Below are 25,597 nucleotides of genomic sequence, written 5' to 3'. Positions count from 1 at the left end.
TGCTGGGAATTCTTTCACTCCTATTAATTTCTTCAGAGTTTTTTAAAAAAAACTAATACTAATTTCCTTCAATCCTTTGGGAATAGGGAAAGAAAAAGGCAAAGAGTGTCGGTAATGATTATGTAGAATGTTACAGTGCTGCTGAACAAAAATGCATTGGAGAGGTCAAGTACAGAGCCTCTGTCTGGTTAGACATACCATTACACAAAAGGGGTTATTTGATAAGTCACCAAATACAGAAGAACCTTGATTATCGAAACGACATGGGCAGGGAGTATTTTGCTGAGATAATCACATTTTTGGATAATTGAATGCCAGATAACACAGTTTAGCCAAGCATCGGGACCTTGCCACCTTGTCCAGATAATCCAAAATTTGGATATTCAAATGCTGGACGATCGAGGTTCCTCTGTAATGGGAAAGGTATAGAGGAGCAAGCTCTCAGGGAAATAACAGTGGTGAAAGAACTATTGTGTGATGATGACTGGAGATTTAATTAATCTAATGTCGACTTCAGATAACATAGTAAAGGGCAGAGAGGGGGACATTTTCTGTACCTTCAGGTGATATGTTTCTGGACCAAATGTGAAAGAGGTATTGCTGAATCTGTTGCTGGAGAATGGAGTGGATTCAAGTCTTAGTAGTGAGTGGTGATCATTGTATCATGTTTTTAAATTAGGTACAAAAGGACAAGGAACAATCTACACTAAAAATATTAAAATGTAGGAGGATTGATTTCATTGGGATAAGAATATATCTGTGCCAAATGCGTTAGCACCAAAGCAGGCGATACAACAATCAAGCGATTGCTCTGCCTTTTAAGGTGGTGATGGTTCAGGTACCAGCATAGAATAGATATAGCATCAAAAGAGATCATTCATCCCATTATGTCCTTGCCAATTCTATGCGAAGCAACTCAGGTAGCCCCATTGTGGGTAGCCCCATTGTGCTATCATTCCCCCACCCCATTTCCAATCTTGCATTTATTTTCTGCTTCCTCTGAAAGGTCATGATTTGAATTTGTCTCGATTACATGCTTGGGAGTGCCTTCCACATCCTAACCATGCAGTATTTAAAAAAAAAGACCTCATGTTACCTTTGATTCTTTGACCATTCACTGACTGGTTCTCAGCTCTCCTGCCAATGGAACAGTCTCTCTCCATCTACTATTTTTCATGATTTTCAATAGCTCAATAAAATTGTCTTTTCTTGAGGAGAAGAAAGAGAACAATCCCATCTCTTCCAATCTGTACTTGTAACTGAAGTCTCTCATTCCTGGGAGCATTTTTGTGAACATTCTCTGCACCTTCCCCAATGTTTTCACATTCTGACTGAAATGAAGTGCCCAGAATTGTGAACAATACTCCAGTTGATGCCGAATCAGTGTTTTATAAAGATTCACCAACGCATTATGCTTTTGTTCTCAGTGTCTTATTGATAAAAGCCAAGTTCTGGTTAGACTTGATGTTTTTCTAACCAGCCCTATCATATGATTCAATGATTTGTACATATATAGCCCCAGGTCCTTCTGCCCCTCATCCCTCTTAAGATTGTATACTTTATTTAGTATTGCCTTTCTGTGTTCTTCCCACGAAACTGTATCACATCATACTTTTGTGCAAAAAGAATTCATCTGCCACACATTCACCCATTCCATCACTTTATGTCCTCTTAAAATCTATCACTAACTTCCTCACAGTTTACAATATTACTAAGTTTTGTGTCTATTGCAAGATTTGAAACTCTGCCTGCACTCCCAAATCTGAAGTTATTGAATATTATAATAAATGTCAAGACCATTTCTTTGAAATGTTGAAAAGTTCCAGTTCATGTGTTCTCTCGTATTTTATTTTAAACTGAGCAGAAGAATCAAGGGTTTGAATTATGCATCTGGAAATATTTAACATTTGAATATTAGAGTACTGCCCTATTGGTTCTGCAGTGTTTAGTCCCTTGCAGTGATTCTGTGGTACTGTGCTGTGATTCCTCACATATCAAATTATTGATCTTGACCATGTCATCCAGAGGAAGTGCTGAGTAGAGACTACTGCTACTCTGCAGGAAGTGAGAAAGTATCAGTTGCTGAATGAACTCTCACTCGTCTCCCGATTACCAGGTAAAGTTCCTTTGTCTTATTTGTGGAAAAATATAACTGGGAGCAAATAAAGTATAATGGAACAGGAAGAAATTATGTGTTTTTACTCCGGCTTGACATCAAATGATTTATTTGTTTTATGTTAGAGTATCTAGAAGCTGTTTGCTTGTGCTGTTATCTCTGGAAATGCAGGCTAGTCACTGAAATATGCAAAAAGCTCAATAGTCTTTTAACTAAACTTGAAAGAAATGTTCTTTCATCAAATACTGAATTTGTTTTTTCACAAATCAAAACTTGGTGGATGTTTGCTGTGCAAGTGCTGATTGAATTCATTAGACATTGTGCAAAGGCTGTCAGCTCAGGACGATGTGGTTCATCTTTCTTAGAGTTTCAGAACATGCCCAAGAAATTTTAAGTCAAATCATTAACATTGGCAGTAGAAACAATCATGGAATTCCTGCTAAGGAAGATAATGGAAGAATATCATGAAACAAAATGCATGAACAGTCACTGCACCGGTACCTTTCCACTCCAAGCCCACCATTTTAGCCTGGATGTAGTTCAGTCCAATGAGGACTGCTTGTATTGCCATCTGAAAATCTTCGTCGATATGGGAAGGGGACCTTAATAAGCCTTTAGATTACTTTTCTTTTATGGTTGGATGTCAGCCCAACCCCAAGCCAATCTCTAAACATGGTCCAGGTTTGTGGTAAGGAAAGAGCACTGCAGCAGATTGAATTGCAGATTCACTTGCCTCTAATCTACTTCAACCTTTTTAAAAATTCTGCACCTCATCCTTGTACCATCAGGCAATGGGAGCAGCTGTTCCTTGTCTGCTTTATCAAAACCTGTTCTCAAATCTCTCCTCAATCTCCTTTGCTCCAAGGAGAATAGATCGAACTTCTCCAATCTAATGTCGCAGCTGAAAACCTTCATCCCTGGAATCATTATTTATTTTATTTATTTATTTATTGACTTAATTGTCGCATGTATTGAGGCACAGTGAAAAGCTTTGTCTTGTGAGCAATAGAGGCAGATCACAGAGTTAAGTAGCATGAGTAAGTAAAGAATAGGTAAACAATGGCAAAAACAAAAATACAGGTACAGGTGAATGTTAGGAGTTTGAGAGTCCATTCAGTATTCTAACAACAGTAGGATGGAAACTGTTTTGAAACCGGCTGGTGCGTGTGTTCAGGTTTCTGTACCTTCTCCCCGATGTTAGAGGTTGCAGAAGAATATTGCCAGGGTGGGATGGATCTTTGAGAATGCTGGCTGCCTTTCCTTGACAGTGGGCCTTGTAGATGGATTCCACAGATGGGAGGTTGGTCTTTGTGATTGTCTGGGCCGAGTTTCTGTAACCGTCTCTGATCTTGAGTGGTACAGTTGCCATACCAGATAGTGATACATCCAGACAGAATGCTTTCGATGGCACACCTATAAAAATTGGCAAGGGTATTCACCGTCATGCCAAATTTCCTCAGCTGCCTGAGGAGGAAGAGACATTGTTGGGCCTTTGAAACCAGAGCATCCACATGAAGAGTCCAAGAGAGCTTGTTGTGGATGGTCATTCCCAGGAGCTTGACACACTTCACTCGTTCCAATTCTGTGCTGTTAAAGTGTTGGAGGGAATGGGAGGGTGGGCGGGCATTAAAATCTCTTCTGCTCTCTCTCTCAGGGACTCTCCCATCCCATCCCAGGAAGGCTGAGGGATCCCCCAATAGAATCCTTTAAAGTTATTAATGGGTTTAAGTAGAATGGATACAGGGAGAATGTTTCCACTTTGTAGGTGGGTAGGGGAGATCAATATAAAAATCTATTATTTTATTGTATAGTTTGATGCCACAGGATGAAGTTGAGTTCAAGACAGACTCATAAAGGAGAAAGCAAAGTCATGGAATGTCTTCAGGCTTAGATGTCAAAGTAACACAATTTATAGTACAACACTAGTATGGCAGTATTAATATTAATGATAGATATACCAGGCCCTGACTTCTTATTATGTTAAGTAAAGACTAATCCATCTTTGTACATTCATGTTCACATGAAATCAAAACTCTCTCTTGCAAGCATTTTACAGAGTATTCCGTAATGTTCTAACTCCATTCTAAATGCTTTATTTAGGCTCGGTAACGTGCAACTCTGTGATGCCACCACAAGATTGCTGTAGGGTTCTCATACCCTTATGCAATAGACACCAAACAAATTTCAGTAGTGTGTGTCAGAAATGTCTTTATCTAAACAGCGGTGATAATGTTGAATTCATTACCATACAGACTAATTGAAACAAATAGTATTGATGCATTTAAGGGATAGTTGGGCAGATTTATGAGGAAGAAGGAATGCAGGGCAACTATGATAGAGTTGGATGAAGAAAATGGGAGAAGTCTTGAATGGGGCATCAATGCTGGTTAGATCGAACAGCCTGTGTTTTTTTCCATAGGTGCCATGTAATCCAATAATGATTGAGACTCCCAAAAGATAGTTCTACATATGGACCACTCCCGTTTGCTCTTACTCAGTATATTGAACATTATCTTAGCAACAATTTACCTCTGTGTAGTAAAGACAAGCAACAGCCCCCTTACTCTGCTGATAGTCGAACTGGTCGTAATTTGACATACCTGCCAATTCTCATGGTTCCTCTTGTGCAGAGACAAGCATCATAATGTTTGGCACACCAGGTCTCCCTCAGGCTTTAGATTACCAACATTATTTGTTAAGATAGATTAGGTAGATGCCAACTAACAAGGACAAAATTATGCATGTACTGTAATTTGTTTATCTTAAATCATGCTTTTTATCAGAAAAGATCTTAACGCTTCACTCATTCTCATAATCAGGAACAGTTATGCCTTTCTGCTTGTCTCAGTTCATTAGATGCATTGCAAGACAGACATTCACTAAAGAAACCTTCATATTGGCTCCCTTTAAATTGCTGAAGCCTAATTAAAGTGAACATAGATCAAAAGGGATAAAAGCACAATAGTTAATGAGATATTCACAATCACAATAATTAACTTGGCAGTTATTTTTAATTGATCTGCTCAGACATGTTATTACACATTGCTGGAGTAGGTAGACTTGAGGTCTCCTCAGCAGAGGCCTCACCTTCATTCCCCTACGCCCTCGAATCAATGAGTTCAACACGCGGCGAGATATTGAACAATTCTTCCGCCGCCTTCGCCTCCGTGCCTACTTTCACAACCAAGACTTCCGCCCACCCTCTGACGACCCCTTCTCCCGCATCCAATGCACCCCATCCACCTGGACACCCCGTATTGGCCTCTTACCCTCCCTCGATCTATTTATAGCCAACTGCCACCGCGACATTAACCGACTCAACCTGTCCACCCCTCTTACCCACTCCAACCTCTCACCCTCAGAACGTGCAGCCCTCCACTCCCTCCGCTCCAATCCCAACCTCACCATCAAACCGGCAGACAAGGGAGGCGCGGTAGTAGTTTGGCGCACCGACCTTTATACCGCTGAGGCCAAACGCCAACTCGTGGACACCTCCTCTTATCGCCCCCTCGACCACGACCCTACCTCCCACCACCAAACCATCGTCTCCCAGACCATCCATAACCTCATCACCTCAGGGGATCTCCCATCCACCGCCTCCAACCTCATAGTCCCATAACCCCGCACCGCCCGTTTCTATCTCCTGCCCAAAATCCACAAACCTGACTGCCCCGGCCGACCCATTGTCTCAGCCTGCTCCTGCCCCACCGAACTCATCTCCGCATACCTTGACACGGTTCTGTCCCCTTTAGTCCAAGAACTCCCCACCTACGTTCGGGACACCACCCACGCCCTCCACCTCCTCCAGGATTTTCGCTTCCCCGGTCCCCAATGCCTTATTTTCACGATGGACATCCAGTCCCTGTACACCTCCATCCCCCATCACGAAGGACTTAAAGCCCTCCGCTTCTTCCTTTCCCGCCGCACCAACCAGTACCCTTCCACTGACACCCTCCTTCGACTGACTGAACTGATCCTCACCCTGAATAACTTCTCTTTTCAATCCTCCCACTTCCTCCAAACTAAAGGAGTTGCCATGGGCACCTGCATGGGCCCCAGCTATGCCTGTCTCTTTGTAGGATATGTGGAACAGTCCATCTTCCGCAACTACACTGGCACCACCCCCCCACCTTTTCCTCCGCTACATCGATGACTGTATCGGCGCTGCCTCGTGCTCCCACGAGGAGGTTGAACAGTTCATCAACTTTACTAACACATTCCATCCCGACCTCAAATTCACCTGGACTGTCTCAGACACCTCCCTCCCCTTCCTAGACCTTTCTATTTCTATCTCAGGCGACCGACTCAACACAGACATCTACTATAAACCGACTGACTCCCACAGCTATCTGGACTACACCTCCTCCCACCCTGCCCCCTGTAAAAACTCCATCCCATTTGCCCAATTCCTTCGTCTCCGCCGCATCTGCTCCCAGGAGGACCAGTTCCAACACCGCACAGCCCAGATGGCCTCCTTCTTCAAGGACCGCAGATTCCCCCCAGACGTGATTGACGATGCCCTCCACCGCATTTCCTCCACTTCCCGCTCCTCCGCCCTTGAGCCCCGCTCCTCCAACCGCCACCAAGACAGAACCCCATTGGTTCTCACCTACCACCCCACCAACCTCCGTATACAACATATCATCCGCCGTCATTTCCGCCACCTCCAAACGGACCCCACCACCAGGGATATATTTCCCTCCCCTCCCCTACCAGCGTTCCGCAAAGACCACTCCCTTCGTGACTCCCTCGTCAGGTCCACACCCCCAACCAACCCAACCTCCACTCCCGGCACCTTTCCCTGCAACCGCAGGAAATGTAAAACTTGCGCCCACACCTCCTCCCTCACTTCCCTCCAAGGCCCCAAGGGATCCTTCCATATCCGCCACAAATTCACCTGTACCTCCACACACATCATCTATTGCATCCGCTGTACCCGATGTGGCCTCCTCTACATTGGGGAGACGGGCCGCCTACTTGCGGAACGCTTCAGAGAACACCTCAGGGACGCCCGGACCAACCAACCCAACCACCCCGTGGCTCAACACTTTAACTCTCCCTCCCACTCCACCGAGGACATGCAGGTCCTTGGACTCCTCCACCGGCAAAACATAACAACACGACGGTTGGAGGAAGAGCGCCTCATCTTCCGCCTGGGAACCCTCCAACCACTAGGGATGAACTCAGATTTCTCCAGTTTCCTCATTTCCCCTTCCCCCACCTTGTCTCAGTCGGTTCCCTCAACTCAGCACCGCCCTCCTAACCTGCAATCTTCTTCCTGACCTCTCCGCCCCCACCCCACTCCGGCCTATCACCCTCACCTTGACCTCCTTCCACCTATCACATCTCCATCGCCCCTCCCCCAAGTCCCTCCTCCCTACTTTTTATCTTAGCCTGCTTGGCACACTCTCCTCATTCCTGATGAAGGGCGTATGCCCGAAACGTCGAATTTCCTATTCCTTGGATGCTGCCTGACCTGCTGTGCTTTAACCAGCAACACATTTTCAACTAGGTAGACTTGAACCCAGGACCTCTAGCTCAGAGGTAGGAGCACTACCACTGCACCACACAAGCCACTTGTCAGGATTTCCTGGTAGATAATGGTCAGGTGTAGCAAAATGATTTGCTTTATCTCCTCGCAGCTAGATCACAACATTAAATGACATGTCACCTATAAAAACCTGGCAGTTGACATTTGTCAGACCAGTGATCATACATTTTTTCCATTTGAAGTGGCATTGATGCACAATTTGGGATGTACCGACAACAAACTATAAATTACCAAAAGTGGCCATCACATTGCCAGCAATCAAAATTTCATTAGGTAATACATTTTCAAACATTTTTCATTATTCATAATATTGCTAATTCATTGCACAGCTACCATTTATTTTTACAGTAAGCAGACCTTGCACTTAAAATGATACAAATCATGTACTTTGCCAAAGGGAATACTAACATATTTGTAATCTGCCAGTTGGCCCGTTGGCTACCAAATGATGTTTACGTGTCCAGAGTTGGCTACCAAATGATGTTGCCTCCTCTGCAGTCAATTCAATCACTGTGCCACTTCCCCAGTCAACATTTTCATCAATGTTTTTGTGAACGTTGGTCAAGTTTCTCAATTTTTTAATAGTCAAGTCTTCCTTTCTAATATACTCTTGAATCAAGCACAGACTATCTAGAGATAATGAATGAGGTTCATGCACACTTTCAGGAAACTGGGAGGGATGTGGAATTTTGTTCCCAATGAGGATTTTCAATACTTCATTCAACATCATTATCTTGATTGCAAACTATAGGTTCCTGCCATTGTCCTGACTTAATACAAAATAGAACATTACAACATTGCCCAGCACTTTTCAAAGCGGTAACAGCAAAACAAACTCCGGGAGTCTAGAACAGATGCTTTTGGGAGTCGAAGCCATGTTATTGGAGATCTCGAACTGGGAGAGTCCACAGACCAGAGTGGGATTGAATTGGGGCAGATCTGATGAGGAGCTATAATAGGTGGTAGGACAAATTGAAAAGATTGGGAGGTATTTGAGAATGGGAAGTTGGTGAATTAGTGTATATTGAATCCAATAAGTATTGGAAGGCATTGAGCTACTGGATCCTGCAGTAGTCCCCTCCAATAGATGTCAGGTTTATCAAGGCCCAGAAAACCTGACCAGTCATGATGACATTTAAAATGGTGGTTAAATGTGAGACATGTAATCTCATTATGATATTTAAAGAGCTGACTCAGCTGTGTCTAAATTGAAAGGAAACATATTTGGAGTGTGTTTTTTAACATCTTAGCACCTCAGCTGACACCAACTCTCCCATTTTGCTGGCTACAATTCCATCCACTGCTTCTGCTGCTTGGTTTTTAATGCATAGCTCTTCAAGCAAAGGCTGTGATCTCTGCCCTGGTCAAGGTGCGCTTTTCCAGCAACACATTTTTCAGAAGGTGAAACAGTTTGTCAATTATCCAAAGCAGCAGTTGTAAACGTTCCAACATTCCTTTTCTCCAATGAGAACTTAACTGGTTTAAGTATTCGGTCCAGATACTCTGGCTTTTTGGCCCATTGACTCCACGTTAGTCTCATTCCTTCACTCTGTTCCTGCAGCCCTACAAGTTCATTTCTCTCAAGTATCCATCCAATGTTGTTTTGGCATCATTGATCATTTCTGCTTCCACCACCATCATAAGCAGTGAACTCCATGGCATTACCATTTGTTGTGTGGAAAGATTCTTTCTCACATGCCCACCATCCCATGTCCACAGTGGTAAAGCTATGTCCCCTATTACTTGTGCTCTAAGCTAATGGAACAGCTTTCCTTTGTCTACTTTATCTAAACCTGTCATAATCTTGTGCATCTCGATTAAATCTCCATTGTTGCAAGGAAAGCACCTCAGCTTCTCCATTATAAATTTATAGCTAAAATCCTGCATCTCTGCAACCATACTGGCAGGTCTCTGAACCTTCTGAAGTGCCCTCATATCTTTCCCAAAGTATGGTGACTAGAATGGTTGTAATGCTCTTGCTTTCTCGGAGTTTTATTGAGATTAAGCATAATTTTACTGCTTATTTACTCAATACCACTGCCTGTGAAGCCTGTGAGTTTAAAAAAAATTGGTCATGGAATGCGGGCATAGACATAGAGATGTAGATACAGAAACGGATGCTTTGGTCCAACTCCTCCATGTTGACCAGATATCCTAAATTGATCTAGTCCCATTTGCCAGCATTTGGCCCATATTTCTCCAAACCCCTCCTATTCAGATGCCGTTTAAATGTTGTAATTGTACCAGCCTTCAGTACTTTCTCTGGCAACTCATTCCATACACACACCACCCTCTGCGTGAAAAAGTTGTCCCTTGGGTCCCTTTTAAATCTTTCTCCTCTTACCTTAAACCTATGCCCTCAAATTTTGGACTCCCCTACCCTGGAGAATCATCCTTGACTATTCACCCTATCCATGCCCCTCATGATTTTATAAACCTCAATAAGGTCACCCCTCAGCCTCCGACACTCCAGACAAAATACCCGGGCCGACTCAGCCTCTCCCTATAGCTCAAATTGTCCAACCCTGGCAATGTCCTTGTAAATCTTTTCTGAACCTTTTCAAGTTTAACAACATCCCTCCTATAGGAGGGAGACTAGAATTAAATGTAGTATTCCAATTGTCTAGGCCAGCATTTATTGTCCATCCCAATTTGCCCAGAGGGTCTATCGGTGTCAACAACATTGCTGTGTGTCTGAAGTCACCTGGAGGCCAGACCAGGGAATGAAGGCCGATTTCCTTTTGAAAGGACATTAGTTAACTGGATGGGTTTTTCTGACTATCGATAGTGGTTGGCATTAGACTTGTAATTCCAGATTTTTTACTGAATACAATTTTTAAACAAAATTCTTTTGTGGGATGTGGGTGGCACTGGCTGGCCAGCATTTATTGCCTGAGGCGGGTTGACCTTGAGAAGGTGGTTGTGAGCTGCATCTTGAATTGCTACAATCTACTTGCTGTAGGTTGACCCAACATTGCTTTTAGGGAGGGAATTCCAGGATTTTGATCCTGCAAAAGTGAAGGAACGGTGATATATTTCCAAGTCAGGATGGTGAGTGGTGTTCCTATGTATCGGCTGCCCTTGGAAATACCACCATCTGCAAATTCTCTTCCACTGTCTGTAAGGGTGGGATTTGGACATGGGTTTCCAGACATTACCTGGGTTTCTGGATTCTGAGGAAGCATTACCAGACTTGAAATGTTTACTCTGAATTCTCTTCACAGACCTGTTAAGCTTTTCCAGCAACTTCTGCTTGTGTTTCTTACTTACAGCATCTGTGATTGTTTTGGTTCTTTACTCTGGATTATCATCTTTTGCATTTATACAGCCACAAAAACTCCATGAAAGTACTTTCTTCTGGCGTAACTATTGAATATAAGTGATATTTGATTTGCAAAGCTTGAATAATGCAAATGTTTTCTTCTTACAAACTGTTGTCCTGTTTCAGTGCTTTTTTTTATCGAATGTTGGCAGGACCTTGCATTAAGAGTGACAGAGTCATACAGCACGGAAACAGATCTTTGGTCCAACATTTCCATCCTGACCGGACATCCCAATCTGACCTCGTCTCATTTGCAAGCATTTAGCCTGTATCCCTCTAAACCCTTCCTATTCAAAAATTTATCCAAAAGCCTTTTACATTTTATGGAGGTGCTGGCATTGGACTGGGGTGGGCAAGGTTAAAAATCTCACAACAACAGGTAACAGTCCAACAGGTTTACTTGGGAGCACAAGCATTAGGAGCATTGCCCTTTTGTCAGGTCGCTAGTGGAGCAGGATCATACGACATGTCCTATGTCCATTTGCTACCCGATGAAGGAGCAACGCTCCAAAAGCTTGTACTTCCAAATAAACCTGTTGGACTATAACCTGGTAGTGTGTGGTTTTTAACTTTTAATTGTTTGAAATGTATCCATCTCCACCACTTCCTCTGGCAGCTTGTTAGCGAGTCATAGGTTGCAAACTCAAATTCCAAGTATATATTTGGGGCTCCCACTCTCTAGCTTATCATTTTAAATGATGTCTGATATTTGATATGTGGAAGAGAGATCTTTTAAATTAAAACATCGGTAATTCCAAGCTTAGCAAGGATAAAAATGGTTGTGTTTCATCACTATCTTAGGAATGGTTTCTAGGAAGTTTTTAATTTCCTTTCATTTATAGCATGTCACTTACGCTGATTACAGAATGCAGTAAATAGTGTGATATTGTTGTGTAGGATTCGTTCATTTGTGATTTAAACACAAAACCTTCATACAATCCGTAATGCTATCATGTTAGTTAGTATCTTGAGTTAAGTGCCTCAATCAGGACAACTCTAAGACCAGGAACATTCACAACTATAATTTAACATGACATTACCTGGGAAAGATTTTACTTGCATCCTGTACTCTGAAGGTTTATAGACTCATTTGGATTGGTAATGTTGCATTTCGTGACAACAGATACATGCGAGTATATTTACTTAAGCTCTCCCTGGATAGCACTGATATGCTTAAGGAATGTGATTTGCATCTTCCAGCTACCTAATAATTTTTCCTGATTAAACCCTTTACATTTTGCATACTTGTTGTTGCATATCTGATCAGTGACATTAACTAGTGTAATTTGTCTTGGTACCGTTTTGTTCCAAGTTTTCCCACGGTTATGCTCTTGCAATGGAAGCAAAAAAAGTTTGAAAATGCTTCCCAAGGTAATTTATTTTAATGTACATATTTCATGTTAAAGTCTATTGTTGCAGATGTAAGTTTCCCTAAGAATTAACTGGAAAACGTAACTTAGGATGGAGCAACTGTTATCATCACAGTGCGTTGTTGTTTGTATGCCTGACACCAGACTCCTGAAGGAACTGCTCTGTTCAGAACTCAGTTCCAGCAAAAGACTCCCAAGAGAACAGTGGAAATGCTTTAGGAATGACCCCAAAGCATCTGTGAAGAAGCCAAATGTCCGTGTCGACTCATGGGAGTCTCTGTCCTGTGACCAAAAATGAAGAAAGTGCTTTCGGGAAGGCACTGAATACATCAAGAGACTTTGTTGGGAACACACAGAGGCAAAGTTGAGGTATTTGTGAAAGAGCACAAATCTCTTAACAACTCATCCAAGCATCCCTTGCCCCACATGTGGCAAAGTCTATAGATCGCACATTGAACTTATCAGCTATCTCAGAACCCATTGGACTAGAATGGAAATGTGTTTTTTTTCTCAATTTCAAGGGACTGCCTAAGAGAAAGAGAAATTCCGTGCAATAGTTGTTTACAACGATATAAAGCTGTTGTAACTTTGAAAATTTTATGGGCATGTTTCAACCTTGATAATATTAATGGGGTAAAATGTAAAACTGTTTGATGTATTCTAAAGATGAAATTGCAATTTTGCAAAGTACAAAATGCAGATTTTGCAGAAAAAAACAGAATTGAAATATCCTACCTCCAGCATTGGTAGCAGTTTGATCTGAATTAATAAGAGGACCTGCACCACTGGAAATTTGTTAACCACTCTTTTTCTGAACTGGATTTTGCAGAACCTCTTTATTGTTGTGCTTTTTGTAAAACCATTGTTCAGGGAAGAAATTTGAAAATTTTGGGAGAGGGAAGCCTTTCCAGATAAATTACAGATGAGTGTTTGAGCTAATTTTGTTTTATGTTTGGCATTTCTTTTATATGATAACCTGCAGCTTGAGCAGCACCTCCCTACACTCAGGGAAACTTAAACTACCAAGTCACCAAACAGCCTGCTAACCAGAAATGGAAATATATTTTGCATTGGTTACAATCTGAAGTGGATCTACATGAATAGTAGCCACTTATTTTAATGTTCAGAGAAACTGCCTGTGTATGAAGCTTAAAGAGTTCAGATTTCTTCAACCCTTTCAGATATGAACAACAAATTTGTTTTACTGTTAAATTTGAAACATGCTGATTATCTGGTGTACTTTCATTTTAAATAATAGGTTTTTCCACTTCACATGTTTGCTTCCTGATACTAGTCAGTCTACTGTTAGTTGTGTAATGTGGGTTTAATAAATGAGCTATCTTTCATTCTCGTACTCTTATCAAAATAGATGATGCCAGTAGGAATTGTATTTGACTTTGTTTGCAATCAAATTTTAAGTCCCAAAATGAAATATGAATTTCTAGACTAAAGCTGGAAGCATTTAACTACATTATGTCTAATAAAAAAAGAGCATTTCAAATGCATTGGATCAAGAACCTGAATAACCAACTGAATTGGGACCAGACACACAGCTATGCACAGTTGAATCATTTTAATGAAAATGATAAGAGTTGAAGCAGCATGGTAGAATGAGTATGCCGGTGTAGCAGCAGGGAAGTTGTGGTGACATGGAGATGTAGGATGCAGGTTGGCACCCACGATTCCTACACAGTTGTATGTCTCATTATTTTAAATCCACGTAACCCCTCAACTGGCATTTTTATTTCCGAAGGCCTCATTAAAATAATGAGCTATTTTAGAAATGAAAGCAATAAAAATTGGTTTGTTTTTAACAACCTACAAATAACAGTGTAATGAAGTGCATTTGTCTTTGATTTACAACTGAGAGAACTCTGGTTGTATGTTGGAAAGTCTAGCTGAAATCTCCTTACTTTGCTGTTCTGCTGATGTGGTAAAGAATATTATCATGGTTTCCTCGCCTCTTTTGCCAGGAGTATAGTCAATAAATCTGTGGCTATTGTTAAATGCTGGTTGATGTCCTGTGGCACTGCTCACAGCAAATCAGACGATCCTGTGGTACGTGATACCATAGGATGACTACACCACCTGGTGCCCTGTAATCTGCAACTACAGTGCCACCAAGATCTGGTTACATAGTGAATTTGCATGAAACCTGATGACATGGACAATTATAATGTTGGATACTGAGGTGAAAAAACAGACCAACTGTTGTGACAATAGGATTTGGAGATTCAGAGCAGTTAGTGTATCAACTGAACTTTCACGATAGAATGTCATTTTTCAAAAACAAGCATTCCACATAACCACTATGGGATTTTAAGCAGGGTATCTGACAGAAGAGTTTCCAATTGATTGACCAGGAACATTAAGTGACTGGCATTCTGTTTCAATTTGCCAAATGAAGCCTCTCAAAAGACGTTAGCAACTTACATCAGGCACAATGTGGCTGGAAATGTGATCCCAGTGTAAAAGAAAAATAGCTGTAAATTATCTTGAAGTTCTGTGACATGATTACTTGAGGATGAACATTGGTGCCCATGGTAGAGGCGTGGTCTTCTCTTGTGCAGTTGTGTCTCAGAGAGCATTTGTTATCAAAGTGACGCAATACAAGTTGATATTGGCTCTGAATTTTGGCTCTTGATTAGCCTTCCATCCAAACTGCTTAAACTGGGCTGGTTTGAGGCACTCAGTATAGATTGGATGCTTTTTCCTAAGAAGAAGAGAAAGTCAAATGTTGAATTGTATTGGCCATTCCAGCACAGCTTCTGTAGTATAGACATGTTTCCTAAAGTTATTGATCAAATCAAAAATGTGGAACTACTAATGTATATACTGTGGGGATAAGGGAGCTAATATCTGCAGTGGCTGGTACGTGAAGTGTCTTTGTCCTTTGATTTGAGTTATAGAGTCTACAAATGTAGAAGTGCCTTTCTACATTAGGTCTAAAGCCTGGAAATAGCCAAGACAGTTAAGAGTTGTGTAGGACTTTACAGATCAAGAATTTACTGTTCAATTAAATAATAATGAGGTGCTTTGTCATGGGTTTGCAAACTTGATTAGAAAAGTGTTCACCTTTTAAATATTTCCCACCTGCTGTTCTATCTGTCCACTTTACGCTAACAATGAATGAATGGGTTTCTGATCCCAGGCCAATTGCCATGCTCTGTAGTTGTAGTTTTTATGTGGTGCTTGGTTGGTGGCTGTCTCACTTTGCAGTTTCGTACTCCAGAGGGGGTCTGCTTGCTGTCTACCTAAGAAACAGATCAAGATGTCTCAAAGAGAAGAAATAGAAACACAGTCCCAGATGAAAAAAAACTGATCAGTCATCATGTGTTCATAAAGGAAAGGTTATGATAATGTGGAAAATTTGGTGGGGTGGTGAGGGTGATGTGCATTAACCTATGTCTCTGAGCACGTCAGTGTTTCACTGAATGAATTGCGTTGTGCTGTCCAACCAATCAGCGACAGTAAAAAGTCTTCAGGTTTTAAAAAGTTTTTTTGTTCATAATTACACAAAACCTTTGTTTCCAATGTGTGTCCACCTTGATTGTATTGACTTGAAAAACATGAATACATTCTATTTAAAAAAAAAATTGTTTATGTCTCAATGTCCATTTCCTGCTTGTAAGAAAATTGTCACGGTTATGAGAAAAAAGACAGCAACTATAAAAGTAATTTGCTTTTTTTACATTTTAATTTAAATACAGTATTTTGGATAAAATAACTATCTGAACATACATAGCTTCAGTCTGTGAGCTCATTATGGATCTTCCAATCCTTTCCATATTTTCCAGTTGCTGGGATTGTTACTGCGGATTTTGCCTCCGGCCTGGTTCACTGGGGAGCAGACACCTGGGGTTCTGTTGATATCCCTGTCATTGGCAAGGTGAGGGCCGACTGGATGAATAGCATTTAATATGTGCATTGTCTTGTGAGCATGCTGACATCTGGGCCACAATTAAAAATTGTCTAAAAATAAGTGCTTTGTTTCAGTGACCCATTCACATTGTTACTTTCTGTTCACATACACACACAGACACACACACCCTGCAAATGTTTCTGATCTTGTATTTACGCTTGAAAGCTAATTCAGAAAGCTTCAATGTAAATTGGGCATGAACTAATGTGAACCAAATATACTGGTGGCTCCTTGTGGGCTAACACCAGAATCTGTCAAGATTTGCATTATAGTAAGACCCTTCACTGAGAGGATCTTTCTTGAAGGAGTATTTTAAATGACCCAAAGATTTTGCTCGAATCAGATTAATTGAAATCAGCTTGTGACTTAACAGGGAACAGCTGAGAGCTGTTGAAAGAGACAGCATTATAATGTAGGGTGAAGCTTTTAAAAGGGCTACGTTATCTTGCAAGCTACACTGTGTGTCAACTATATAACATTTGTTTTTTTTATTGTAGCATTATTTTTGTGAGCTGTTTCAGATAATTTCTGAGAATGTGCTTTCTGGAAATTCTAACTGATATCCTCATGCATGTTAAATACCATGAACTTAGTTTTTGTCCTTCATTGTACTGCTGATGATTATCTCTTTGAATTGTTATGTGTATGGTTATTATCAATCCAATAATCTAATTGTGCAGTAAACAGGCACTAATTAATCTCATTTGTACTATGTCAACTATACCTACCTCAATTGTACCATTAGAGGAAGCATTGAATCCAGCCCCCACCCACGGGGATAGAAAATTAAAAAGTAAGTCAGGCTGGACCATTCTTGTATACCTCCAGTGGGCTGGTTTCAAAGGAGTGTTGACAAAGGCCTGTGAACAGGTTGATCTCCCTTCCCCCACTCTGTTTTCCAGGGATGCAGCATAGCAATGAGGCCCAAGGAGGAGAGGGGAGGAAAATGGTTTAAAAAAGGAACCCTTCCTTCAGAATGTGACAGCTGAGACAGAGGGCAAGACTGCATGGACTCAATGCACCCTCTCACAGGATATCTCAGCACGTTACTTTCTGAATGGCTGTGATCACATTACCAACTCCGGCTCTCAATCTGACAATCCAGGGAAATAATCGAGGGAAATAGGTGTTTATAATGCAGCTGGTGGGACTGATTAATTTTCAGAAAAATGCTTCATGTAAAAGCTAGAAATACAAGCCCCAAAGCAATGCTTCTTATATTTGGAGGAATGAAGGTAAAATGGGCTAAAGTTCAACATGGAACTGTTCTTCCCTCCTGGACTTCAGAATAGTCCCTAGTGGATTGCTTCATTCTTAGAGCCTGGTATACATTACAGGATGGAATGCCAATGATTTGAGCTGAACTTGACTCTACCTTGTTGAATGGAAAGTAAATCTAATTACTCTGCAGTGAATATTTTGACTGTGGAATCTTACTGAATATTTTTACATGTTTCTACAGCATAACTAGCAACATCAAGTACTTGATTGTTTTCTGTTGTTTTGGCAAATGAAAACTAAAGTGAGTTAAAAGGAATAACTGTCACAGACATTTTTCACAGACTGTGTTTTCCTGTCTGAGTGTTTCTGCTACTGCCAAGTACTGGGTGCAGACTGACTATTCTCAGCCACCTGAAAGGGGGTCCCCATTACTAATCTAGTGTGCTAGTTCCTCTGAGGAACTATGAGGGCAGTGCCCCAGACATAAGAACTGTATGAGGCTTTATTTAAAAAAAAACAATATTTGCTTACGTTAAAACAATAATGTAAAGGTGTGTGGATAGGCTTGTTAATTAATTGCACCTAGATTTAAAGGTTTTAAATAGCTATGCAGATAGTATTCTGCCAACAAACTGAATCTCTCATGAGTTAATGGGACCTTCTAATGCCTCTTAAATGTGTGATTTTAGCAGTTCGACTGGACACGAATCTGACTTGCAGACACAAGTGTCAAGTTTGAAATAGCTGAAAAGAGCTTCCCTTGTGGTCAGTGGTGGGAAAAAGGCTGCTCTTGGCACGATGCTTGGTTCACGGCTGACTAAAAGGGAAGCAGCAAGAGAGAACTGTTGGCTAGACTTACAGTGGGTGACCTTTAGAGATCAAAGAAATCGGCCTTTGAGGTGGATCTGGAAGGAACCACTGGAAAGTAGTGTGATAGTGACTAAATGCATGTGCATGAACTAGACTCTTGATAAAGTTATATTTCTGTGTTGTTCAATGGATAGAATCTTCCCAGCCCTAAAAGACATGGGCATTGGCGAGTCACTTGGGAAAACTCCCCTTAGAGTATGGTTCTGCACTTTGGAACACACTATCATTGGTAAGCTACTACCAGTGTACAGGAGAAAGTGAGGACTGCAGATGCTGGAGATCAGAGCTGAAAATGTGTTGCTGGAAAAGCGCAGCAGGTCAGGCAACATGCAAGCAGCAGGAGAATCGACATTTTGAGGAAGGGCTCATGCTCGAAACGTCGATTCTCCTGCTCCTTGGATGCTGCCTGACATGTTGCGCTTTTCCAGCAACACATTACCAGTGTACAGGAACAGGTATCCAGTTTATTGTTTGGACTCGGGCTCCTCACTTGGCCTGTTAGTATTCACTCACTTTGCAACTATTTGGGTACATACAACATCTCTGGCTTGTCTTGCCTCTTTGTGCTTTGTCTCCTCATTTAGAGCTAAAAGGCTCGCAATACTTCTGCCATGGTAGATGGTAGAATTTGAATTCAGTGAAAATCTAGAATTAGATGTCTACTGACAAACATAAAACTATTGTCGATTATCAAAAAAAACTTATGTCGTTCACAAATGTACTTTAAGCATTGCTGTTCTTATCTGGTTAGGCCTACATACGTATCCAGTAGTTGAGTCTTACTTGCCCTCTGAAATGGCCTAAAAAGCCAATCAGTTTTAACAGTCACTAGAAAATTTCAAAGAAGGTAAAAGGCCTCGTCATGACCTAGGCACTAGAAACAACAATGTCGACCCTACAACAAGAGTAGCGCCAAAATTGGGAGAGCTGTCTCATTGAATAGACCAGACAGCCTGATGCAGTCTTATCATACCTCCAGACAACATCTCAACAGCACCATCACCAGGCCTGGGTATATCCCGTCTCAGCAGAGGTGGTATGGCACTGCGGTTTCCAGTCAAGAGATAGTTCCTTGAGAGTTCTCAACATTGACTCTGCACAAAATGAAGTCTGATGGTGCCAAATTGAACTTGAACAAGGCAGCCTCCTGCTGATTACCAAATACTGTCCTCCTTTGGCTGATGAATTGGTACTACTCCATGTTGAATAATGCTTGGAGGAAGCACTGAGAATGGCAAAGGTGCAGAATGTATTGTGGGTGGGGGATTTCAAAGTCCATCACTATGAGTGGCTCAGCAGCTGCACTACTGATCAATCTGTTGGGCCCTAAAGAACATAGCTGCTTTACTAGGTCTGCAGCAGATGAGGAGGAAACCAACAAGAGGGAAAAACATACTTGATCACATTCTCACCAGTCTGTAGAATCGATAAGATTGGGCACCACAGAGAACTTGTAGAGATGAAGTCCTGCCTTCACATTGAATATAACCTCCCATCATGTCATTGTGTTAAATCGTTCAAACTTCACACTGATGTATCATCTTAAGACTGTGCATCCATGGTTCACTGTGAGTCATTAACAATGGCAGAATTGTACTCCAGCACAACCTATAACCTCATGGCCTGGCATATCCCTTACCCAACCATTACTATCAAGCCAGGGGGTCACCCTTGTTCAATGGAAAGTGCAGGAGGGCGTGCTAGGAGCAGGCATACCTGAAGATGAGGTGTCAACTTGGTGAAGCCACCAAACCGAACCAGTTGCATGCCACTCAGTAAACAGTAAGTGATAGACAGAATTGAGCAATTCCAGAACCAATGGATCAGATCTAAGCCCTGCATTCTGCCACATCAGGTTGTTAGTGGTGATGGACAATTAAAGAACTCACTGGAGAAGGAGGCTCCACAAATATTCCCATCCTGAGTGATGGGGAAGCCCAGTGTCATGCAGAAGATAAGACTGAAGCATTTGCAACAAACCTCAGCCTGGTGTCCAGTGGATGATCTATCTTGGCTTCCTCCAGTGTTCCCCAGCATCACAGATGGCAGTCTTCAGCCAATTCAATTCACTGCATGTTGTATAAAGGAATTGTTCGAGACACTGGATACTGCAAAGGGCCCTGACAACATTCTAGCAATAATAGTGAAGACTTGTGGTTGAAATGTATCACTGTCCTAGCCAAACTGGCCCAGTACAGCTACAACATTGGCATCTGCCTGACAATTTGGGAAATTGCCCAGGTATATCCTGTAGACACAACAGGACAAATCCAACCAAGCCAAATATCCCCCATCAGTCTACTCTTGATCATCAGTAAAGTGATGGAAGGAGTCATCAACAGTGATCTCACGCAGCACTAACTTGCTCAGTGATGCCAAGTCTGGGTTCCACCAGGGCCACTTAGCTCCTGACCTCAGTACAGTCTTCATTCAGACATGGACAAAAAAGCGAATTTCAGAGGTGCAGTGTGAGTGACAGCCCTTGACTATGCCAACTCCAGGAGCAGGACTGTGACATGAAGGAGTGAGTGGCTGTGAGGGTGACAGCTGCATTAAACTTTGATGGACTTGGCTGCTTTCAGTGATCCACTGGGGCCCTGTGTGGGATCTCACAACCCTCAATCCACAAATGTTTCAAGGCTGTTACTGAGGAAATCTGTGACAGATCATGCCACTTCTTGTTTCTCAGTGATGGGGCCAGACAGTAGACGTTTTTGCCAATGAAGCTGGCTCTCCCCTGATGCAAACAATGATGTCCTATAAGAGGGCCATATCATAACACAACTCACATCAATAGAAACTGATTCCATTCCATCAATGCACAAGTTATATGTGATCATTGGTATCAGATCGTTAAAGTCTATTCTGGGTCTACTGGGAGTTGCCATGATACCTTTATCTTTGGGGACTCTTATCTTCCTCCTTCATTTCATGGCCTGCTGCATTCTAAGAATGGTTGCCCGGAGACCAAAGCAACCTGTTTCAACAATAGCTAATGCCTCCATTCGATGAAAGCCTGACCAAGGCAGAGTGTAGATGCAGCGCTACCCATTGTTCGACTTGGGCCATCATGGAATAGACGATAGTCCTGCTAAAGGTGAGTTTCCATTGCTGAATGGGTTTAAGGTGTCTTTGAAGTGCACTCCAGGCAGTGAGTTGATAATCATTGCATGCAGCAGACAATGAGGCCAAGTGCTGGACATTGGAGAGCTGGTATATTGCAATCATTTTTGGTAATGATGTTGAGCAGGAGGAGCATCACCTTCAGCATGACCAAGCGCTGCAGCGCCGGGTACAACAAACCAGGCAGGGTTAAATTGACAGCAGCTCCGGTAGCTGTGAGCTGGGTACGGTGATCAATCATTGACTGTGAACTTGTTGCTGCTTGGAACACAAGCAGCCCTGATCTATACCCAGAGGCAACTGCAACGTTTACTTGTTTCTAATTTGCTTTTGTTATTGCAGTATAAAAGTGAATGTTTTCAACCATTTGAAGGTTTACCAGCTTGTGATGCTCCCCCAGTGAACCATGAAAAGAAGTTGGACTGTACTGAGCACTGGGGCAAGAGTAATGGCTCCTATAGGCAAGGCATGGCGCTAAGGACTGGTAATCTGTGGAGCTTGGTTCTTAAATAGCAACTGAAAATGTGTTGCTGGTTAAAGCACAGCAGGTTAGGCAGCATCCAAGGAATAGGAAATTCGACATTTCGGGCATAAGCCCTTCATCAGGAATGAGGAGAGTGTGCCAAGCAGGCTAAGATAAAAGGTAGGGAGGAGGGACTTGGGGGAGGGGCGATGGAGATGTGATAGGTGGAGGGGGGTCAAGGTGAGGGTGATAGGCCGGAGTGGGGCGGGGGCGGAGAGGTCAGGAAGAAGATTGCAGGTTAGGAGGGCGGTGCTGAGTTGAGGGAACCGACTGAGACAAGGTGGGGGAAGGGGAAATGAGGAAACTGGAGAAATCTGAGTTCATTCCTTGTGGTTGGAGGGTTCCCAGGTGGAAGATGAGGCGCTCCTCCTCCAGCCGTCGTGTTGTTATGTTCTACCGGTGGAGGAGTCCAAGGACCTGCATGTCCTCGGTAGAGTGGGAGGGAGAGTTAAAGTGTTGAGCCACGGGGTGGTTGGGTTGGTTGGTCCGGGCATCCCAGAGGTGTTCTCTGAAGCGTTCCGCAAGTAAGCGGCCCGTCTCCCCAATATAGAGGAGGCCACATCGGGTGCAGCGGATGCAATAGATGATGTGTGTGGAGGTACAGGTGAACTTGTGGCGGATATGGAAGGATCCCTTGGGGCCTTGGAGGGAAGTGAGGGAGGAGGTGTGGGCGCAAGTTTTACATTTCCTGCGGTTGCAGGGGAAGGTGCCGGGAGTGGAGGTTGGGTTGGTAGGGGGTGTGGACCTGACGAGGGAGTCACGAAGGGAGTGGTCTTTGCGGAACGCTGATAGGGGAGGGGACGGAAATATATCCCTGGTGGTGGGGTCCGTTTGGAGGTGGCGGAAATGACGGCGGATGATACGTTGTATAGGGAGGTTGGTGGGGTGGTAGGTGAGAACCAGTGGGGTTCTGTCTTGGTGGCGGTTGGAGGAGCAGGGCTCAAGGGCGGAGGAGCGGGAAGTGGAGGAGATGCGGTGGAGGGCATCGTCAATCACGTCTGGGGGGAATCTGCGGTCCTTGAAGAAGGAGGCCATCTGGGCTGTGCGGTGTTGGAACTGGTCCTCCTGGGAGCAGATGCGGTGGAGACGAAGGAATTGGGAATATGGGATGGAGTTTTTACAGGGGGCAGGGTGGGAGGAGGTGCAGTCCAGTACAGGGGGCAGGGTGGGAGGAGGTGCAGTCCAGTACAGGGGGCAGGGTGGGAGGAGGTGTAGTCCAGTACAGGGGGCAGGATAGGAGGGTGGGAGGTTCCCTCAACTCAGCACCGCCCTCCTAACCTGCAATCTTCTTCCTGACCTCTCCGCCCCCACCCCACTCCGGCCTATCACCCTCACCTTGACCTCCTTCCACCTATCACATCTCCATCGCCCCTCCCCCAAGTCCCTCCTCCCTACCTTTTATCTTAGCCTGCTTGGCACCCTCTCCTCATTTCTGATGAAGGGCTTATGCCCGAAACGTCGAATTTCCTGTTCCTTGGATGCTGCCTGACCTGCTGTGCTTTAACCAGCAACACACTTTCAGCTGTGATCTCCAGCATCTGCAGACCTCATTCTTTACTCTTAAATAGCAACACCTTTACAATGTGCTCCTGTATTTGCAATGGAGTGTCAGCCATGTCACCTATATGCCCTGAGAAGCATTTTTGTTTTGTTCCCTTCCCATGACATGAACTTTAAAATTAAAAATTAGAACAGTGCTTTAACAATGGTGCTGCGCTGGGAACCCCGTGAGATCCCAGCAGTGGTGAATGCTTCCACCGATGGTGAGAAGGCAGTCAGCACAAATAGGGCACCATGTGGGACACAGCTAGTGAGGAGAGTTGTGGAAATCAATGTGGAAAAGCCATGTGCCATGTGGAGAAACCATGATGAAATTCGCTGATATAAGTCTTGAATTGGCTGGACAGCTGGTTCGTGATGCAGAGCGCGTTCAGTTGGCAGCAACGGTTGAGGTTACAATGAAGGATTTTCTTTCTCAGCCTCTCCCTTCACCTAAGGTGTGGCGATCCTCAGATTAAACCACCACCACCCAATGGTCTGGTAAGACTACAGCAACTTTAGTGTTACCTTTTTTTTTCTTGAATATATTCAGTAACTTGTCTCCACAGCCTTAAGAGAATTCCACAGGTCCACCACCCTGAAAAGTGAAGAAATTTATCCTCATCTCAGTCCTCAGTGGCTTTTAAATCTTGTCTATAGTCCCTCCAATCCTTTCGCATTTTCCTAAAGTGTGGAGCCCAGAATTGGGCACCATACTTAAGTTGGGACCACAGTAGTGTTTTTAGTAAGTTCACCAAAGCGCCTTGCTTTTATACACTCTGCCTCCATGTGTAAACTGCAGGATTCAATGCCATCAAGAATCATAGAATCCCTACAGTGTGGAACCAGGTCATTCAGCCCAGTGGGTTCATTTTGACCGTTTGAAGAACATCCCACCCAGAGACACCTCCAATCCTATCCCTGTAATCCTGCATTTCCCATGGTTAATCCTAGCCTGCACATCTCTGAACATGATGGGAAATTTAGCATGGCCAATCCACCCATCCTGCACATTTTTGGAATGTGGGAGGAAATCCATGCAGACACGGGAAGCATGTGCAAGGTCCACTCAGTCACTCAAGGCTGGAATCGAACCTGGGTCCCTGATGCTTTGAGGCAGCAATGCTAACCACTGAGTTACCTGTGCCTTAGTTGAACTGCTTTCTCAACCTGGCCTGTAGCTGTCAATGCATTTGTACACCGAATAATCCTGCTTCAGTGCTTCCTTTAGAAGTGTCTTTGCTATTTTTAAATGCCTTTACTACTTCTCAACGAACTGCTGATATTTATTCTGGAGTGCCTGTTTCAGGTTGTTGTCCTCATTGTAGTAAGCAAAGGTTTTAAAGCTCAAAGCACTTTTGCAGAATTGTTATACTGGACACTATCTGAGGACTGCAGTGGTGTAGGATTTTATTGCTGCAAACTGTAACTGTTGTGCTGAAAGAGAATAAAATCAATTGCGACACCAGAACAGGGAGCAGGTTTTAGCAAGTCTAGATTACTGGTGCCATAAAGGTATCTGGAATACGATGTGTTTTTTGTTAAAATGTCTGTGTTATATCAATGAAACAATTTTACAAGTGCTTCCTTTATATGTGAACCACTTAACTGTATGCTGTAACACTCTTGAGTAATGAGGCTGCAGTCTGTCTTTGCATTATATTCACCAGAGCCTCCCAGCCCATTAGATTAACACAGTGGGGACTTGATATGATCACTACTTGCCACAAAAAGCTGCACCAGCAATTCTTACAGTCATGTGAGAGCCTTACACACTTTAGGATCCAACCATCAAATAATTAGATGGCATCCTCAGTTATATGCAAGTTGCTATTATTGATTGGTTGGAACTGAATCATAACTGGTTGAGCGCAAAAGGATTTTGGTCAGATTATTAGTCATGTGCAGAAAGTAACCAGTCGTTGCATTGGGTTACCAGCAAGGCTCAGTAGCCTGTAGAATATTCTTCCAACATCTCGATTGGTTGACAAAACAGTTTATGTTACGTCAAGTCATGTTTTAAAATTTTTAGTCAGATCA

At 43.0% G+C, this 25,597-nt stretch overlaps 1 protein-coding gene across 1 annotated transcript in view; it reads left to right on the top strand.

Annotated features, from left to right (window-relative positions):
• Positions 1 to 25,597, top strand: part of si:ch211-212o1.2 (uncharacterized protein LOC492735 homolog) — a 138,604-nt gene that overhangs the window by 71,285 nt on the left and 41,722 nt on the right. The window contains exon 3 of the mRNA XM_060837703.1: positions 16,157 to 16,248. Within this exon, the coding sequence (XP_060693686.1) occupies positions 16,157 to 16,248 (92 nt within the window). The remainder of the gene's footprint in view (positions 1 to 16,156; positions 16,249 to 25,597) is intronic.

The sequence above is a fragment of the Hemiscyllium ocellatum genome, chromosome 17, assembly GCF_020745735.1.
Source record: "Hemiscyllium ocellatum isolate sHemOce1 chromosome 17, sHemOce1.pat.X.cur, whole genome shotgun sequence".
Lineage (NCBI taxonomy): Eukaryota > Metazoa > Chordata > Chondrichthyes > Orectolobiformes > Hemiscylliidae > Hemiscyllium > Hemiscyllium ocellatum.
Note: the sequence above shows the minus strand (reverse complement) of the source record. Positions and strands in the feature narration are given on the sequence as shown.